The sequence below is a fragment of the Squalius cephalus genome (assembly GCF_949319135.1).
Source record: "Squalius cephalus genome assembly, chromosome: 4".
NCBI classification, from domain to species: Eukaryota; Metazoa; Chordata; class Actinopteri; order Cypriniformes; family Leuciscidae; genus Squalius; species Squalius cephalus.
Genome location: NC_137125.1, coordinates 48,762,424 through 48,783,490, shown reverse-complemented (window position 1 = coordinate 48,783,490; position 21,067 = coordinate 48,762,424). Strand labels below are relative to the sequence as shown.

The following is a 21,067-nucleotide window of genomic DNA, read 5'->3' as shown; positions in this document are numbered from 1 at the left end:
GGTTAACCACTGGATGGTAGTGCTGCACTCGTATGGGTGATTATAAATGATAGGAACACAAGTATGTGCTATTTTTATAGTATTTGCAGCTTCACCAGTTCTATAACTGGAATTTCCTAGAATGCCAATGTGAAATTGCTTTATAATGTTCATGCATAAGGTGTGAGAGAATATAAAAAAATATTTTAAGAAGCCTCCCAACAGTGGTCGAACTGTTACAAACCTAGTACCATGCTATTCTTTGAAATTATATGGTAATACCATGGTGCTTAATAATTACCATGTAAGTACCATGGTACATTAACATAGTAATTATTAAGTACCATGGTATTACCATCATGTACTACTATACTTCTAGAGTACTTTTGTATGTGCAAAGTAATGTTTGCCAGAGTTTGGTATAAATCTTATAGATAGTATAATAATAAAAATCTATAATAAATGGTAAAAAGGTATAAGTTTTTAAAGTATAATAATTATAGGTATTTTATTATATAATGTCGGTTTTGAAAGACGTCTGTTATCTCTGGGAATTTTTTTATTACTACTACTACCATTAGTTCACTATTATTAACCATGCGTAAGATGATGCGTAGTAGACGCTATGGTAACGTGAACTGCATGTCCCATGGTGCTTAGCGCCGACGTCATCCCACCGTGCGTATCCGTTCGTGTGTCGCTTCTCTCTGTATTGGAAAAAGAAGCACCGTGCGGTTCGCAGCGATGTCAGTCCAGGCTGTGGCAGCGAAAATGGCCGAGGTCGAATTAAAAGACGTGGCCGGTAAAGACTCTCTCCCCACCATATCTCCACTGACACCCAAGGCAGAGGAGAAGAAGAGTGAAAATAACTCTAGTTCGTCACCAGCGGCAGCGGCCGCGGCGGGGGAGTCGAGCCCGATGACCGCCGCTCCGAACCCCGTGAAGATGCCGCAGGCGTCCGCGATGAAGCGGCCGGACCAGCAACAGAACGGCGGCGAGGCGTTTATAAACTGCGATGGAACCGTGGCCGAGGCACCGCGAATGAAAAAGGTAAGTTAACGTGAACGGTGATGGAGCTCGTTTTGTACCGTTCATCCGCTGCCGTGTGTCATTGTGCGGCGATAATTCTGGCCTATCAGACCTATACTAACACCGTAACAGCTGTAAATTCACGTCAATTTACCTCCCAGCTGTCAGAGGATGATCGATGACAGATCTACTGAGTACTTTCCCTTGGTTTTTGATCAGATCGCGTTGATTTTGTGCGCGCGAGTGATTGTTTCCAGTGATTGAAAGAGACCCGCAGTGCGCGTGTCGTGGCGCTGCATGCGTTTTATCCGGGGCAAAACATTCAGTTCCCAAACATACTGTGTATGCAACACTTTTATAACTTAAATAAAAATGAGGTCAATTCGCAAACATTGCGTAATGCTTATGTAGCCATTTAATTTCCCATTGCACTTAAATTGTATTGTTTGATTGTACACGATATTTAATGTAATGATGATTGTTATGAGTGATTATGAAGTGTTACCCAAGTTTCTTTAAGTATACTGTAGTCCCATTTGCGCCATGATCATTTTCTTTGGATAAAAACACTGTGAGAAACCTACAGATTTATCTCGTATTTGTAGGTTGTGATTAGCTGAATTGATTTTGCTGTTGGTGGTTATAATGATAAACTTTCTTTCGTTTCAGTTGCTTTGACATTTTTCTGTTATGCTACATTAGCCAGTGCTTTCTCTGTCTGTGTTTGGCATGTAAACATTAATATCTAGTTTTGATTTTCACTTTCAAAAAGGAGAAAGGTATTGTTTGAGTGTATCCAAGTCAGTTTTGTGGCATTTGTTGAAGTTAAGAATACTGGAGCAAGGCCATTTAAATGGTTGATGTTTGATTTTTCTGTTAAGATTAGGTTGCTTTGTCCATGTGTCCTCATTGACGATGTGTCATCGTGCCCTGCCATTTGACTTTCTGAAATAAAAAATGCAATTTCTGTTCCCTGTTTAAAAGCAATGTCATGTTATGTGAAGGATACAGACTTTCTCTCTTCAAACATGATGTACTTTGCTTCTCTGTAATTGCATTTTGTTCTAGAAAAAAGTGTGGTATAACTTCAGAAATGTCAGTCTTCTATTTTGTGTCAGTGGGAATAACACCCTGCCAAGACTGTGACACCTCTGTCTATTGTAAGCTTTGTGTTGCCAGGGATTGATTGTTATTAGTGGAATTTGTTAGATTTGACTCTTATCTGCCTTGGCCGTTCCTTGGAAGGACTTAAAGCAGACCGTTCTCTCAATGAATCTCTTATCAATAAAAGAATATCTTTATTATCTTAGCTTAGCTGACAAACAGAAGGTGGTGTACAGTTCAAGGATAAAAGATTTTGATAAAAAAAATTATTGATGCAGAACGAGTCATAACATGACATAGTAATGGCAAAATCGGGATGTGGTCTTATATATTCATTCTCAACTCCAAGTACTAATGTAGCAGAGTGTATATACACTGCCCGGCCAAAAGAAATCCCAAAACCTTTCAATTAATTCAAGGTGTAGTCTCCGTTCTTTCACAATTTGAGCCTGATGAATCTCGACATTGTCATCCTGGAATATGGCCATGATGTGTCTTCCTTCATGGTTGTTTAAGAAATGAAGAGCTACACACTCCAGAAGAAACAAAAATAATCACCGCAATAATGATCCAGTTATAGACTCTTAAGTATTTGCCTTTTTAAATCCAAACGGCGACTTTTTGTTATTGGCCAGGCAGTGTATATAAAGTGCCCACTATGTCTGCTGAATATTCTTAGAAGTGTAACTCTCGACCTTTTCTGTGGACAGTGACAGATGATGAACCATAGTGGATTTAGATGATCTGAAGAGAGACTCTTATGCCACTCATTTATCCTAAAGGCGCTGGCGTGATTCTTTCAATGTACTGATTTTATCTGCCCTGTTTCTAAGAAAAAAAACGTCTAGTCAGTTTAACCACCCATAAAGCTTGCTACATGCACCACTGTAGCTTGTGTAAAGTGGCGAGAGGAGGGGGAGGGCAGTGACGTGTCTCTCTAATCCATGCCTGTCTGTCACCATATCATGTAGGTGCAAATGGCCTGTAGTTTGACTCAGGATTGTTGTGATCTCAGTATAAATTCACACGACTGGATTTGAGGGTGTAGCAGGGAAACGGGGTGCTAATAGCTGGTGTTATTCTGGCATCAGGCGCGAGCTTTGTGCATTCCTTGGCTTGCACTGTTGTGACGTTATGTCACTAAGCTATAGTTCCCAGGATGCTTAGACCTAACGAGCTTTTGACGTGATGCAGATATGGGGGAAGCCCTGTACGTGACTTTAATGTGTGGTACAAACTGGGGGAATGTTCCAGTAAGTTATAGGTGATTTATTTATAGTAGAGGATTAGTTACAGTTGATAATATGCAATAGTGTAGCCTAAATAAGGTTTGTGATGAGATTCAGACTGATGAGATCAGGAAAAGTTGTTTTTAGAGCAATATAAATGTGGGCTATTTCCCAATTGACCTGTGATTTTCACAGAAAGTAGGCCTCATGTGTATCATATATAGCCTAGCGGTCAAGATGGGGCTTGTGGAGACCAGCTGCTGTTACTTTCTTCAGCTAAGCAGTGTTACTATTGTTAACCAAAACTGTTAAAATAGTTTTTGTTCATTGAAATAAAGCTAAAATAAAATATAAGGGTTATCTTTATTTTTAGGTATCCATGTAACATTTAAGTTCAGAGTAGGCTCGTGGAAAGAAGGGGTTTAAAGAATCTTCAAATGAAGATTTCACTTTGAGAAATGAGGTGATGTGAAGTGTATATTATGAGAAGATTTAAGTGTTTTTGACCTCGGATGCATGCGAACCTTTAACCAACTGCATTGGTGATATCTTGCTGATATTTGTGAAATCAACCGATGAAGGTCAGATCGACATGCAGACACCTCTCGAACAAAATTATTATTGTTTTTAAACTATAATAGGGCTGGGCGATGGCGATATATACGATATATATCTTCTTACTTTCTATGTTTTTCTATTTGGATAAAGAAAATCTGTATTTATTTAAAAATATATATATTTCACATCCTGCCCAATGATATCCTACAAACAATGTTGATATTGAAGGATATGGGAACAAATATAGTGAATGTAATATATTGCAATAAAAAATCACATTAGATTCTAACATTGTAACATTACAATCTAAAAACAAAAATAATGCTTTTGTTTTTAAATTGACTAAAGGCTAAACTAAAAATAAAAATAAAAACAAAAGCACAAACTAATTATATTAGCCTGCATTTGATTACCCCATTATAATGGTCACTTTCATAAAAATATACTCATAGGTTTAAAATTCCACATATAGCACATTTATTGTCACCAACAACAACAACATTTTTAACAATATGTATATTTTAGTCAGAATTATTACGACACTATTCTATTGTGCTCCATCTGTTTGGTGCTCATTCACGGAAGCTTGAATTTTAGTGGAGATTCACTTGCAGAAAGCTCGTCCATTCCTAACAGTGAAATGGACATATTTGTTTGACTTTCTAACATTTACAGATGTATAATATACCTGTGAAATGTAAGTTAAGCATTGAGGAAAGCACCACATCTCAAACGCATTCAACAGCGCAAGACAGTATGTATCTGTCAGTCAGTAACAGTATCTGTCAGAGCATCTGACAGGGCAAGCTGCTTTAAACTTGTTAACTATATCTTACCAGTTATTTTGAAGCCCTTAAAGGAGTCATAACCTGCAATTTTCACTTTTCCACGAGAATCAATGTATGTTATGATTGCCTAACGATTATACACTGGCCGGGAAGCCGATATTTAAAAGTGAAGCGTTTGTTTACCTCAGGGTAAATAAACCAGCGCGCGTGCACGCGCACTCAAATACGAGATTTTGATTTCAGCCCCGTCTTGACGTCATGACCGGGCAGGATATACCATATATGGACACCGCAAACCTATGCCGCGGGAAGCCCGCCCCTCTCCCCCTCATATTCAGTTCAGTCGAGAAAGATGGAGAAACGAGTACACACCTGAGTTGCTCTGTGGTTGACTGCCACAAACAACATGTAAATGTGTTTTCTCTACCAAAAACGGGCCAAACTATCAGGGACCAGTGGATGAAATTCATTTTTAATGACGCTGTCCCAACAACCCTTTCTACTGGCTTATCGTTAGGAGTCTGCGCTAAACATTTCACACAGGAATCATACACAAATTTGGGGCAATATCAGGCGAAGTTGGCCTCGAAGCTCTGTTTGGAAAAAGGTGCAATTCCAACCATCAGAGACTTGCCTGAAATTGAAACGGTAAGACTGAGTTTTTATTGCTCTACTGTGTGTAACAAACAGCAGCTAACTGCTAATGCGGCTATTGTATGCTAGCGGGAGTATTAGCTTCGAGGTAAACATGGGGAATGGCTGCTAACGTTACTTTGCAAACAACAAATGACTGAGATCATCATGAATTCGGCTATTGTATATTGCCGGTCGCGGCCAGGGGTGCGTTTCCCGAAAGCATCGTTGGCCAACTATGGTCGCAAGTTCATCGCAATGTCCATTGAACTCTATTGGTAACGACGGAACTTGCGACCATAGTTGGCCAACGATGCTTTCGGGAAACGCACCCCTGGTCGGGTTCATTCATAACTTGCGCCATGATGTCATTTTGGAATGATATGCTAAAGCGTTACCTGCGTTGTCAACCCCCCTCCTTCCTGCCACCAATCAACGCGCCCCTCATTTGCATTATTAAAATGACCGTCCACGACAGCCAAAATATCGCATCAGATCTCACGAGACAATAATGCCTTCAGAAATAAGGGTCTGAGGAGCTCTGTGTTTATTTTTTTTCCACTTTTCTTTTTTAGAAGGGCCTGAAAGACTATAATACAGCAGTAGGTATCCAAGGTAATACTAGGTTATGACTCCTTTAATATAACATGTTTAGGACAAATTGTACTATGTACTTTCACTGCAGCAGCTCACACTGCATCCTCTGCTATTTTTCAGATGTGCTCGTATCAAACTAATGTATCGATATATACGGTATAGCCTCATTCCACATCGTTCCATATATATATCGTACAAACTCGATATACCGCCCAGCCCTAAACTATAATCATGTTTACTCCTCCACTTTTCTTTCAGAAGGGTTTGGATAATTTTGCTTCGAAATCAGGGTCAAGGAGACGTGCAGCAGATACTGTGATTTGGTCCGTGTCTCTGTTCCAGTTTGCTCTACCAAGTTCCTCATCGCTCACATGGCGTGTGCTGAGATTTCAGAGAGCAGTTGACAGGAAAATATTTCTCACTATGGTGTGAAGTTTGGAGACTGATTAATGGTGGAATGGAACCAGGGAGACTGACCTATACGTTGAACCTGCTTGTGTTTATCTGCACTTGTAACTTGGATTCATGTGGGAATGATAGCATGCCTCCAGGAAGGCCTGTGTCACCTTATTCTGTTATGCTATTTATTGTCTTAAGAGCTTAAGAAAAAGCACAACACGTGTGATTAAACAGAACTAGACGCGCTCTTAGGTAAGTGGCGTTTACATTGTGGTCTGGTCATTGAGGCTGAAGCTTTGAACGAGGGAGGGATACATTGAACTGCATGTTTTGTACTGAAAACTGATAACAGTGCACTCACTGAATCATCTTCTCTTGCTCTCAAACACTCATCCATGGCTTGGTGTCCTTGGTGGCAACCCTAATGGTGCACTTCAACCGGCACCAGTTAACACTTTAAAGGGCACAGCTGAGAGTTCTTTCCCTCAGGCTGCCCTAACCACACCGCAGCACGATTCGTTCACCTGAAATCACCCAGAGTCTTCTCAAGTGCCTTAATGACACTGTGTATTGCGGAGGCAACGGTGAGAGCGAGCCAGCCAAACAAACACAACTGTGCCAGCTCTCTGCTGTTTCTGTCAGGAGGATGTGTGACAGACTTCTCTCTCCTGCTCTTACCTTCTCTGTCTCTCCTGTTCTTTTTTGTGCATATGCTTGATTTCTTCCTCTACATCTCATCAGTAATTTTGATTTTCGCTCAGCACTTCACATATATTACAACTATTCAGTGTTTTTAATCACATAATGTTTATTTTACGTTTCACCATGAAATCAAAATTGACTTATTTATTATAGGCCTAAATGAGTTATCCATGCACATCATCATTATTATTTTTTTTAAATTCATGTGCCTCATAATTTTTCTTTTAAAATAACTTCCCTCTTGCAACAACATCTCTTCTCTGATGAAGTGTTTACTGGCGTGAGGGTGGGGCGACCTGTCACTCACATGAGATCCACCAGTGGCAAACCACAACCATCCAATCAATTACCCATGCACAAAATCAAGTCCCGCCCCACATTTTTTCTTGTTCAAGAATCCGTTTTACTCAAATATAGCCTACATCACAATATTACAATATAAACACCATATATTAAACATTGTCATAATTCATCAACAGTAGATCATAAGCAATCTATTGGCGTGAATGTGCAGTATTCATTGATTGTGAACTTTTTTTTCCATCCCCAAATTTAAGACCTCTTAAAATGAAAATTCAGACATTTGTTACACCATTTAAGATATTTAAAACTTTTAATGTCCTTAAATTTCATACAAATTAAGCTCATTTGCAGGACCCGCTGGGACTTTAAATTCACACGAGCTCCTAAAAACATTCTACAATTTGCACACACATTTTTATTCACAAATGCGAGTGAAAGCCCTGCATAAAAACATTTTGTTTTACTTCCTCAGATTGTGCATTTGGAGATATGCTGCCATATGTTGCTTCCATTTCCCAGCAAACCTGCGTAAGTGTGAACAGTTTCTGGCTTAAGCCGATGTGATGTTGATGTCACGAGTAAGCCAATAGCAGGGCTAGAAAAGTCAAAATAGGCATCATGGAAGCAAATCTGTTGGAGGCAGCCAGCTGTTGTCTGATTGTACGGCTGGCCGTATGAAGCAGGAACACCAGGTCCAAGCTGCGTGCATAGCAGTTGGTTAGTTATTCTTGCTCTTTGCTCAACGGTAAGCTTTATTTTAGAGAGATTGTGAAATAAAATCCTGTAAAAACGTTTTAATCCCACTGGTTTATACATTTGCTCACTGAATGAATTCAGATTTGTGACATTGTTGAACGAAGGAGTGAATTTGCATCAATTGTGCAAGTGAAACATTAAGCCACCAGTCAGGCGTTAGCCAGGAATGGGAATGAATGAACAAAAGCTTCTCCTTTGACAAAATTGGCCTTCCGTTCACAAGTGATGAGGCGACTCAATTGATTTATACTGCTGAAAGTTAAGTTGATGATTTCTGATGGTGTCCGTATTGGCCTGCTGTGCAAAGGGCCTCAGGTTTTTCAATTAGTTGACCATGGAATGGACACACATGCAGGATCCACGGCTAAGGAATGCACCCTAGACCCTTGCACCAGCCCCTCACAAAGAACCTTCATTGTGTTCAAAAACTGCTGCATCACAAAAGACTCTCACAAAAGAGTAAGAAAGGCCACCCTCATCTCTCTTCCTTTTTCTTTCTGCCAGCTCAAAAAATAATACAAACCTCAGACCACAGCTGTTGAAATGCATGGCTTGATTTTGACAGTTACCTTGATTTTAGTGGTCTGGTTTGCCTTACAACATTGTGTTGCGTTTTTGAGAAGATAATTTGTCAAGTTAACCATCACCACCTGAGCTGTTCTGACATCAGTTTTTGAGGTTAAACATTGAGTTTATTTGTCCATTTATCCACTAGAGCAGGGGTTCTCAACTCTGGCCCTTGAAGTCCACTTTCCAGCAGAGTTTCTAGTTCCTACTCTTTCTAGTAATCCTGAAGACCTTGATCAGCTTGTTTGGGTGTGTTTGATTAGGGTTGAAGCTAAACTCTGCAGGAAAGTGGACTTCAAGGACCAGAGTTGAGAACCCCTGCTCTAGAGAATGCGAAAGTTCTTTGGACCCATGTAAGTTTTACATTTTTGTGCATTCTTGAAATTGGCCAAGAGGTCAATCAGTGACGTTTGCATCCTCTGTTGGTCAAATGTCGTGCGCTGTGCAGGTCAGAGTTTATTTGATTGTTGATATGCAGCTGAAAACTTCTTTCAGTAAACTTGAGTCTTCCACATTTGTGTGTATAAATTGAAGTGAATGGATTGCAAAGCCTTTGACAACTTTAGCACAGACAAATGGTTCCCTCTCTTAATATTTTTAAAGTGAGCCAGAAATGAGACAAACCTAAAAATGACCTTTATTGTGGAATAGCGTAGTGTTCTTAATTACATATTTGGTTGAGTGAAGTATCTATTTGCAGCAGTCTGTCCACACAAACCTACAATTTCAGCATACCCTAGACTTTCTTTGTAGTGGGTAAGTATTCCTAAATTGCAGTCCAACGTTTTTCTTTCGGACCACAACCACCTCTGCAGATCAAAGCAGTGAAGGCCAGTTAATGCCTCTGATCTTGTACTGGGTTGAAAATTCTTTGTTGCTGTGGCTTGCTACTCCTCTTTAAGGAGGTTGCACATTTGTTACCGTACATCTCTGAACAGAAAGTTTTGGACGTTGCGGTCAGTCTGATTGCACAGTGTTTTGAGCAGAGAGTTTCATTAATAGAAGAGTGTGTGGCTTCATTGACATCAATCAGCCAATGACCCAGAGCTGACATTACCTCTGAGCTGAATTTGTGGGTCGATTGAGTAGTTCATTGTTGATTTGCTTTCAATGAACGGCAAAGCACACGATGCCATCCTTTCCCATGCCCCCTCCCTATTCCCTAGGAAATGTGTCAGAGGTGCAGTGCATCATGGGAAAAACTGCAATGAGATTTCCAGACTCAGCATACAGGTAACAAGCTTAATGCTAAACAATGACATTTGGTTCTCTTCATGCCAATAACTGCATCAGGCCCATTTGTTCTGCATATTAAGTGCTAGCAGTTGCAGTTAGCCAAGACCCATAATTGTTGCATGTACTACTCGTATGCCAAAGTCGATAAATCAGTGCAGCAGGACATCGCTTTCCGAGTATTTCTGCTCGAGGGTCTTGTTGCACTTTCACACTCGTCTTGGACCCCAGTAGCTCCATTGGCCAACATAAAACTATGAGGTTCTTCCTCTTCTGCATCACTGCAGATTAGATGCTTTCTTCCTCTTCTAAGAGGATGAGATTAGATAATACCGTCGATAGATCTGAATGAAATTCAGGCTTTTGTAAACATTTATGCCGAATCTAAGCACGCCTTTTGCATAAATCTGTGCTTTTTAGTTTTTTTTTTTTGTTGTTGCTATATTTGGCTTGTCTTGCTGTCTTATGAATTATGAATCAGTAACTGGTTTGAGTAATTCATTTTGAGTAATTTCCTCATTTTCTTCTCTCGCTCTCTATGCTGAACTGCTGTTTGTTCCTAACGTGGAGCAGCAGGAATGATTGAGCTCCAGACACATTGATGATCCCAAAAAGGCCCGCCACCATCTGCTCTCAAGCCAAAATTAGCGAGGCGGAGGCCCTGATACGCTGAGAGCTTTGGCTGAATACATTTAATAGAGGCCGTAGCATTGGCTACTAGTCACCATTAGGCTGCAGTTATTACTTGTTTCATCCTAAAATTACTACTGGATGTGATTTTAAAATGGACCCTAAATGTATCCTGATCATAAGTTTAGCCTTCGTACGTTCCATTTTTTTCTTGTACAGTTTTATCTCCATTATCATGTGTTATGCCTATTATTCCATTTCCTCATGGAAAAAATTGCTCTGTGCAATTTGGCCCTAGCTATAACATTGTCTCTTTTGATAAAAGCAATTCCCATATAAGGGTTTCTTTTATCTTATATTGCAGTGTTGACGGCATAGATTCCATAAACCATTTTAGTTGTTTATAATATTGCTAAATAATGCATGGCAAGTAAGTCTTGAAACATTGTTTTTCCTGCAACTGCTGTAGTTAATGATGTACTCGTTTTAAGATAAGTTTAACAGGATGAGTGGAATATCTAACAAGCTCAGAATGGATTTGTGCATCTGTGTACGTGTTCACCAAACTCAAACTGTTTTCCTTTATTGGTTAGAGTGAAGTCAGATGGGTGGTGTTGTTTGCTAGGGGACCTTTATTTATTGAATTCATGGTTGTTGGTGAACAGTACAGACAGGCAGATGTTATCTCATCAGTAAATTGCTTGTTTCTTTGTCTTGCTCTTTATCAATGCATAACAGATGACAATACGATAATGGTGTGTATGGTTAAATATCATGTTATACATTATCAGACCACTGCTGCAACATTATTAAATTCAGTGATAAAAGATAAATTTGTGCCATTGAAAACCCATTACTCAGCTTGTAGCAAGCAGGTCTACAATGGCTGGAGAAAGGTAGCATTCCCATTCCCATTGGAGTAACAGACTGTTTTTTTTATTTATTATAAATTACCAGCTGAATCTAGACATCCAGTTTCCAGATGTTTTGAAGGACTCTTATAGAGCTTTGGGGGTGACATGATTTTCATTGCAGTAAATAACATCTGCTCACCTTTTAGATTTTTTTTAGGATTTAGATTTCTTCTACAGCTAAACATGATTTAATGCTGGCTAATAAACTGGATGCAACAATTACTTGGTAAATGAAACTTAATTTTAGATCTGCCCCTTTCCTTACCTCTAGAGCCTTTTGCAGGATGATTTTCTATTTTCTTCTTTTGCCTCATCTTTTCAAAATAAGCACACTGTGAAAGAACATGTTGACAGTCTGCGTTTAACCCAAATACGAAGAGAACGGAGAGAACATCGCACTCACTCTCTCTGTTTGTGCTTGAGTCAGAACACCACCATCTGGCACATAAATAGAAGCCTTTTATCCAAGGACCTCTAGACAATCATTGCCGCTCGTCACTGCTCGTGAAACAGGGAAATTTCCAGAGTGGGCTTGCGGGAACAGGTTCATACTGGTGGGAGAACACTCAGAGAGAGCGACTGCTTCAATTAAAGTCCAAAGGATCATCTATGTCGGCTGTGCCTGAATACGAGCCCTTCAAGTGGACAACCTGTGCTTTTGATATGATCTCCTTTCATGATCTACTTTGGTGTTCCTGTAGACAGTCTAATTTACACATCAGTTTGTAATACCATAGCATATACATTATGGAATGTTCATAAATTGTTATATTTATAAAAAAATAAAAATAAAAATAAATAAATATATATATATATACACACACACTCACCTAAAGGATTATTAGGAACAGCTGTTCAATTTCTCATTAATGCAATTATCTAATCAACCAATCACATGGCAGTTGCTTCAATGCATGTAGGGGTGTGGTCTTGGTCAAGACAATCTCCTGAACTCCAAACTGAATTTCAGAATGGGAAAGAAAGGTGATTTAAGCAATTTTGAGCGTGGCATGGTTGTTGGTGCCAGACGGGCCGGTCTGAGTATTTCACAATCTGCTCAGTTACTGGGATTTTCACGCACAACCATTTCTAGGGTTTACAAAGAATGGTGTGAAAAGGGAAAAACATCCAGTATGCGACAGTCCTGTGGGCGAAAATGCCTTGTTGATGCTAGAGGTCAGAGGAGAATGGGCCGACTGATTCAAGCTGATAGAAGAGCAACTTTGACTGAAATAACCACTCGTTACAACCGAGGTATGCAGCAAAGCATTTGTGAAGCCACAACACGCACAACCTTGAGGCGGATGGGCTACAACAGCAGAAGACACCACCAGGTACCACTCATCTCCACTACAAATAGGAAAAAGAGGCTACAATTTGCATGAGCTCACCAAAATTGGACAGTTGAAGACTGGAAAAATGTTGCCTGGTCTGATGAGTCTCGATTTCTGTTGAGACATTCAGATGGTAGAGTCAGAATTTGGCGTAAACAGAATGAGAACATGGATCCATCATGCCTTGTTACCAGTGTGCAGGCTGGTGGTGGTAGTGTAATGGTGTGGGGGATGTTTTCTTGGCACACTTTAGGCCCCTTAGTGCCAATTGGGCATCGTTTAAATGCCACGGCCTACCTGAGCATTGTTTCTGACCATATCCATCCCTTTATGACCACCATGTACCCATCCTCTGATGGCTACTTCCAGCAGGATAATGCACCATGTCACAAAGCTCGAATCATTTCAAATTGGTTTCTTGAACATGACAATGAGTTCACTGTACTAAAATGGCCCCCACAGTCACCAGATCTCAACCCAATAGAGCATCTTTGGGATGTGGTGGAACGGGAGCTTCGTGCCCTGGATGTGCATCCCACAAATCTCCATCAACTGCAAGATGCTATCCTATCAATATGGGCCAACATTTCTAAAAAATGCTTTCAGCACCTTGCATCAATGCCATGTAGAATTAAGGCAGTTCTGAAGGCGAAAGGGGGTCAAACACAGTATTAGTATGGTGTTCCTAATAATCCTTTAGGTGAGTGTATACATAATATATGCACGCATACATATACATATACATATACATATACATATACATACACATACACATTTGGGTAATTATTAAATGTGCTGGAGACTTTCAAAATGTTTTATTCGTAGTTCATTATATTTTTTTTTTATGGAAGTTCATATTTATTTCATGGCTTAAATTACATTTAATCAGAGACGTACATGTTTGGTTTGTCAAAAATTTTTGGTCTACATTCAGCTGTCGAAAATCCGTTGACATTCTTTTTTTCTTTTTTTACCAGGAAAGGAGTGGTTTTGATGCACAACGTTGTTTTTATTGTCTCTTATATGTGTGCCTACACCATTCCCAGTTCCAATATATATATTGGTCCACACGTTATAGGGTTTTATTACCCTAGCATGTCTGTGAGGGTGTGTTCACTGCAGCCACATTTTTGGGTTCACAATTACAACCACAACTTTCACTCTTGGTCTTTTAAGAACCTACTATATAGTAGAGGGCATGAGAACAACACATCATGTAGGCTGGGATTGACATTTCTGCATTTCCTATTTTTCCTCCTCTAGTACAGTTGAATCTCCATATCCAGAGGCACTTGTCTCAGAAATCTTTTTTTAATAGCAGGACGTGGTATCGAATGGCTCCTCCAGAAAGCATCTGAATTTGGCCATGGGGTATCTGACCTCCCTCTAACCTTCTGCAGCTGAGCTCCTTGCGTAGGTGGATTGCTTTTATGCATTCACAGAACAAGAGTATAGAGACATTTATTAGACCCCTCTTCATTGTTTTGATGTGATGAAACCATGTTTTTGTTTATTAGCCATTAACATTACAGGAGGTAGAGAGCAAGAAACAACTTTATGAAGAGGTAGGCATATGTAGAGAAGTAACTCTGTGGAGTTCCATTGCAATCCTTTAGAATGACTTTTGTTTACCAATACTGGCAAAGTTCGAACAGACCCTCTCACTAAGGCTAACCTCTGTTCTTCAGAGCGGAAAAATCCACATAAAGTTTAGATGGTTTACACTGCTTGAGTTCTTTTCAACACTTCATTGTAAGAAAAGGTCAAACTCCTTGCCAAGCCCAGTGATATATTGCCCTTGTAAGAATACAATCCTATTATTTTGTGGCTGAAGGATACGAAGAAAAAAGGAAGGGCTGAATTTCAAGAAATGGTAATCAAATCTGTCAGGTACATTACGTGTTGGACGCCGAACACTTGAGTGCACATGTCCCACAATGTGGTTCGTCATCCGAGCAGGAAGCAAATGACCTGTCACACCCTTCCAGTCGTCTTTGCCACACAATTGCTAGTGTTTGATCATCTCTTTGAAAAGTGTTCTCGAATTATGGCTAGTCTCTGTGTACCTTCTGTTAAGCCAATGCCATTAAATTAAAGCGGACCTATTGTGCCCTCTACTAGAATAGATATTCATAGGGCTGGGTAAAAAATATCGATTTCTCGATTTTAATCGATTCTCATTTTTACGAAACAATATCGATTCTTAAATCCCAAGAATCGATTAGTCATCCTGTTTTCAGTTGATGAATGAATGGATCATTGTTGTGCGCATCCCATTCAATAAATCGCAATAATCTTTGTGCTTTGTTATTATTGATATGAAACAAAGTCTCAGATTTCAAATTACGTCCATTTTCTTACGAAATTCAAAAACATAATTACCGTTTTGGCGCTGTGGCGTGAGATCGCTCCGGCGCAGCTCAGCTCAAGAGAAGCAACAGAAGCAACGGAAGCAACTCTTCCGCCTTAATACCAGTTACAGCGCGAAATAAACATGAATGAGCATCTGAAAGTGTGTTAAATGATAGAGTACAACTTATCGAAGTCCGTATCATGTCTCATGGAATCGCTCAAACAGTGTTTCAACCGTGCAAAGACGTTAGTAAACAATGTCATGTAACGTCACATTTACCTCAGAAAAAACATATCCAGTGACCATAAACTCGTTAGTCAGCTAGAAAAGTTAACTCTAGAGAGGAGCATTTTGTTAAATATATGCACCATATTATATATTCATTATAACTTTTAATGTTCTTCAATATTTAATGCATGTTTGAATAAATCTGTAAAGTTTTTTATGACAGCCATCATTTAAAATTTTATATAATTTCATATAACTTTATTATTATAAAAATAAATAAAAGTGTATTTTAAGTGTTTGTATACAAATCAGTTCATTTTTACCTTCAATATTATAGTAGGCTAATGAAGCCTATAGGCTACAACTGACTCCCATGGCTTACAGCATTAGTTAAGAGATTTGTTTTCCTTGAGAAAATGTGCAATGTATTGTACCTGATAACCAAAATAATCGATATTGAATCGAATCGAATCATAATCGAAATCGAATCGAATTGCAAGCTTGTGAATCGAAATCGAATCGAATTGTGAAATTTGTGTCAATACCCAGCCCTAGATATTCATGCTCAAATATAAAAACAAACAAAAAACACCTTGTTTTTCAGGGTTTACATTGTTGTAGCACCTCTCTTCCCAGTCTGTGTTTCTCAAAAGCATCATAAGCTTAAATAGATCGTAGAACCATTTGCACCAATGGTCTCTGCAATCAACTTTTCTCACAATGCTTTTGAGAAATGCTGCCCTGTTTAGTTCCTGTCTCTATGAAGCCCCTCCTTCTGAAAAGCACAATGTGCTCTGATTGGTCAGCTGGACCAGTGTGTTGTGATTGAAAAAACACAATTCCATACCTGCTCTTTTTTCGTTCCACTGACCGGCATCTCGAGTTTTTAACAGCAAAAACAAGCTCTGTGTGAACCGGCCCTAACTTAACCAGGCACCAAGACATTTGTATGTGTCTTGGGCAGGAATTATTTAAATAAAGAATAATGTGACATGTTCGTTCCTGAACAGTGCCGTTCAGAAACAGTGTGCACTGATATAGAGAATAACTCTCTTTGGAGTGACTTTGTGCTTTGTAACTTTACAGACCTTTTTCATGCTCAAACAGTAACATTACACACTAAAGAAAGTTGAACATGTAAACAATGCATAATAGGTCCTCTTTACATTAAAACATTTAGTTGGAAGAACATTCCCAAGTGGCCGTACTTATCAATTTAGACTTTTGCCTGAAGCTAATTTGTCTGATTTACTATTTGAGTCATGTGAATGGTCGTCGCAAAAGCTCTTCTCAGGTTAAGTGCCCTGAGATGATCCTCGGTGTCTGTTGCATCAGGCTCTCTCATTTCTGGTGGCGTCATTAGTCAGAGCGGGCTGCCGTGTTGTATCACATTACCCACGAGATCCTTCATACTCCAATCCCTGTCTGTTATGACTGTGAAGTGTAGTTGCTATGGGAGTCACTTAAATGGCTTGTAAAGTTTGTGGCTTAGGAGTGAACATGTGAGGATGAAGACTGAGAAGTGAGAAAGCACAGTCGCAGATCAGTGTTTGTCACAGCAAAGGTATTAAACTTTAAACATTTGAAGCATATGCAAAGAACAAGTGACTTAAGTTCTTAAGATCTTAGTTTTTATGATCCAGTAGTGCATGACACCAACAAATGTTAGTTAACAACACATATTTATCGACATATGTTTGTACTTTTTGAATCTTTTTTTTTTTTTAAAGGTACAATGTGTACGAATTTTGTAATAAAATATCCAAAAATCACTTGTACAGTGTGATATATTTCCTGCAGTTGTGTACTTACAATATCCCAAAAGTTCCCAAAGATTTTTAATTTCAGAGAAAATTTTAAATAATGGTTCGTCCCTGTCGTCCTGTCCCACTTGTCGCCTGTCAATATCCGCGTTATCCCTGGTTTCCGCTCGTACTGCCATAGTAACCATGGCGACAGACAGACGTGGACAACTGCGTTCCGTCTAGCGGCAGGCTCACGCTGTTGTTGTTTCGTTCAAACATTATGGACCATGGCAAGCAGACTTTGGGACAAAAGGAGAAATAAAACGAGGATCAGTATCAGCGTGGTGTTTTCGAGATGCCGAGAGCTCCACGTCCGCGACAAACTTCGACTTGACAGAGACGCTGCTCTTGCTTGCACTTTATTAGACAGGTGAGCAAATGTACATAAAACTAATCAATGTTATATAGCTCAACATGATGAAATGTTAGATTATGATCTGTATGTTATTCTAATATTGATCTATCTTACTGCTAGTCTCATACAGACAAACTAACACATAGAATAACATTATAACTTTCAACTCACTCAAATGCTGTTTAGTGTGATAGTGTAGACCAAGTGAAACAGCGCTGCGTTACCTCACAAGTTTCATTCGTCTAATAAACTGACCTGTGTGAGTATTAATTCAGCACTTGCGTATAGTTCGGTAGAATGAAATGTCCTCATTCCTTTATATCCGAGGAACTCACGTGTGGCGCTGATATCTGTCTCTCATTAGCAATCGCACCCTGTTAAAAACATCAATGTAGTCACTCATCCATAAACATTATTAGATCAATCGGCATGATGACAAGTTCTGCTTATGCGTCGTCAACCTATGCCTTTGTTATTGTAAGAGGTTAGCAACCCCTAGCGGTGAAAACTTACATATCGTAGCTTTAACCAAACAGAAATGCAATTTTTGCTACTCGTCTAAATCAGAGATGCTGGAGTAGGCCTATATAATGTTGCCAAAATAAATGTTGCTGATATAAAATTATAAAAAATATATATATAAAAAAACATACTTTTTATTATTACATTTATGCATTTGGCAGACTTTAAAATGCATTCAGCCAGGTACACATCTTTCAGTTCATGCATGTTAGGTTATTATGTTTTAAAATGTATATTGTTACATTTTCCAGTTCATGCATGTTAAATTATGTTAACTATTATGTTATTATTAACTATTATGTTCTGTTTTGTTATGAGTTCTATTCTTAAGGCTGCAGCACTCGACAAAACAAATGACAAAAAAATTACTTGTGAATTTCTGTACGCACATCTTTCCACAGTGAACAAAGTTAATGATTCTCCAGAGATGTTCCGGACCACAGGCTGACGTTACTGTCGCCCTGTAATTAATGAAAAGCTCAGGGGGTGGGAAAAAAGACGATTTTTTTCCACTCCAGAGAGCTATAACTCATTGCTCTCTTCTGCAGGAAAAGCTTTCAATCAATTTTCGATTTTTGACACTCAAGTGACACCATTATTGTGTGCTCAGGAGCAAAGTATGTCTGGTTGGCTACAAGTATGTGTTAAATTTTTCTGCCGTTTAGCCTAGTCAGAGAGAGCACTACAGTTTTGGATGGTTCATGTGTTATGGTTTTGTATGGTTCGTCGGTTGTCTTCTTTATTCTTTATTAAAAAAATATTCTCCACTCAGCAGGAATACTGGTTTCTTCTCTCCTGTTGGAATGCATTCTGCACAGAACAAGTCCATCGGTTCTGACATCCCTGGTGATAAACGTCCTTGTTCTGTACTGTGATTATGTAAGAATGTGTGTGCATGTGCAACCTTTTGTCCTGGAGTGAATTCTAGACTATCATATCTCATGAAATTTCCATTACAAGTGTCCTTGTTTATTGTCTCTGAACTCGGCATGACTATAGGGTTTTTTGAACCGTTGTTTGCAGCTCTACCCTGCAGAGAGTTCTGTGTTCAAAGTCTAGTAGATCTACTACACTAATGTAGGCCTAAACTCAAGTCTTATTCTCCTCTCAATAGCCTGTAACAATACCGTCTATGTTACTAAGTGATTAAAGCATTGCAAAATTATTCTTTTCAGTGCCAAGTGCCACCATTATGCCAGTGCAATTACCAACTTGTACCACAACAGTCTAAATAAACAATTCCCCTGGCACACCAGCCAGCCATGACTTTCATCATTGAGACTGGAATCTAAAAGAGTCACTGCAGGGTCATGGATGAGCCGGCTTCTATTTTGGCTCCTTTTCTGCGTCCACACTTATTCAAGGACTGGAACCGAAAATTTAAGCCGTGACTGCATATCGCATTGCATTCATTATTCAGTTTTTATTTGCTTCAAAGTTAGCACACATCTATAATGTATAGAGCAGTAAGATAAAGCGGATGTTGGGGAGACGATTAGACCGTTTGGTATCTGCTACATGCTGTAGATTTTTTACTTTGTGAAGCATAGTAAATTTTAATTTGTATAGTGCCACAGAGTCAGTCGATTTGTGGTCAATAAGTATTTATTTATTTGAAAGAATCTAATAGTTTTATTAATCAAGGGTGCATTAAATAAATTGATCAAACATGACCGTAGTCATTTATAATGTCATTTATTTAAAATAATCCCATTACAATTAAATGCTGTTCTTTTGAACTTTGTATTCATCAAATACATATTTTTTCATGGTTTTCACAAAAATACTAAGCAGCACAACTGTCAGCATTGATAATAAGAAATTATTCTTGAGCAGCAAATCAGAATATTAAAATGATTTCTGAAGGATCATGTGACACTGAAGACTGGAGTAATGATGCTGAAAATTCAGCTTTGCATCACAGGAATCAGTTACATTTTAAACTTATATTAAAAAAGAAAACAGTTCTTTTAAATTGTACACAATAATTCACAATGTTTTTACTGTAATATAAGAGAGCATTTTAAAGTCCTACTGGCCACACACATGTATTCAGTAGTGTACCAAACTTTCGACAGTAATGAAATGGTCTAGAATGTAATGTTAGCATTAAAAAATTAATTAGGCTCTGTTTACACCTGGTATTAAGGTGCGTCTTATACCCTGCATTTTGTCGGCTGAAGACCTAAGTATGGTTTGAAGACGAAAAGCATACCAAGCACAATGTTCTCACCATTCCTGATTTCTAACACACAAACACAGCGTTCGACGTGCTCTTACGGCTATCAGAGCAGAAAGGAAAGCTGATGCTCTCCTTATGTTTTTCTGTCATCTCCGGTCGCATTCATATGTAAATTGTGCAAGCTTACATTTACCCGTCCATAGACCTTCCCCTCAAAGAAATCAGGACAGAAGTGTCGGAAAAAGAGATGGATTAAAACACCAGGTATAGACGGGAATGTGTCTCCCTCGTCTCCCTCATGGGCCTTAGTCTAAAGTCTTTTTAGTAATGTTTACTTTTTCTTCTGATGGATGCTTAATGTTATCTCGGCAGGCAACTTACTGGGGTTTAGAGCAAAGCCACAGCCTAATGATTATCTTCGAGTAAGTAATTCAGCATTTTAATAAATGAGCGATGAAGTCATCAGCACCCTGCAGCACGGCTGTGTTTGCGTTCATTGCGGAAGCTCTCACTGTGCAAAACCATGCCAGAGCTGGACTGTGAACACTTGGACATCCATTCACAGGAAACATGACCGTTTCCCCCCACCCTGATCTTTAATCATCAGCTCTCAGCACTGTCACTGAAATGTACCGTTAACGTGATGCGAATGACTCTCTTTTTCCTCTAGTTCTTTCTCTTTCTTACGTAAGTGATCTTTTTTTCATGGAAGTGCAGCGCATGTGGCCTGAATCTCTCCTCCGGTATCATACAACCTTTGTGTCATTCTCAGAAATTGAGCTTTTTGCCTCCTGTTTATTATATAAACCCATTCATATTACCTCTGAAAGATTAAAATACCTCTTTTTTTGGCAAAATATTCAGCAT

General features: G+C 39.1%; 1 protein-coding gene across 1 annotated transcript in view; it reads left to right on the top strand.

Moving 5' to 3' along the window:
• Window positions 1-598: 598 nt before the first annotated feature.
• Window positions 599-21,067, top strand: part of ahcyl2b (adenosylhomocysteinase like 2b) — a 36,335-nt gene continuing 15,866 nt past the window's right edge. The window contains exon 1 of the mRNA XM_079868582.1: window positions 599-1,029. Within this exon, the coding sequence (XP_079724708.1) occupies window positions 724-1,029 (306 nt within the window). The 5' untranslated portion in view covers window positions 599-723. The remainder of the gene's footprint in view (window positions 1,030-21,067) is intronic.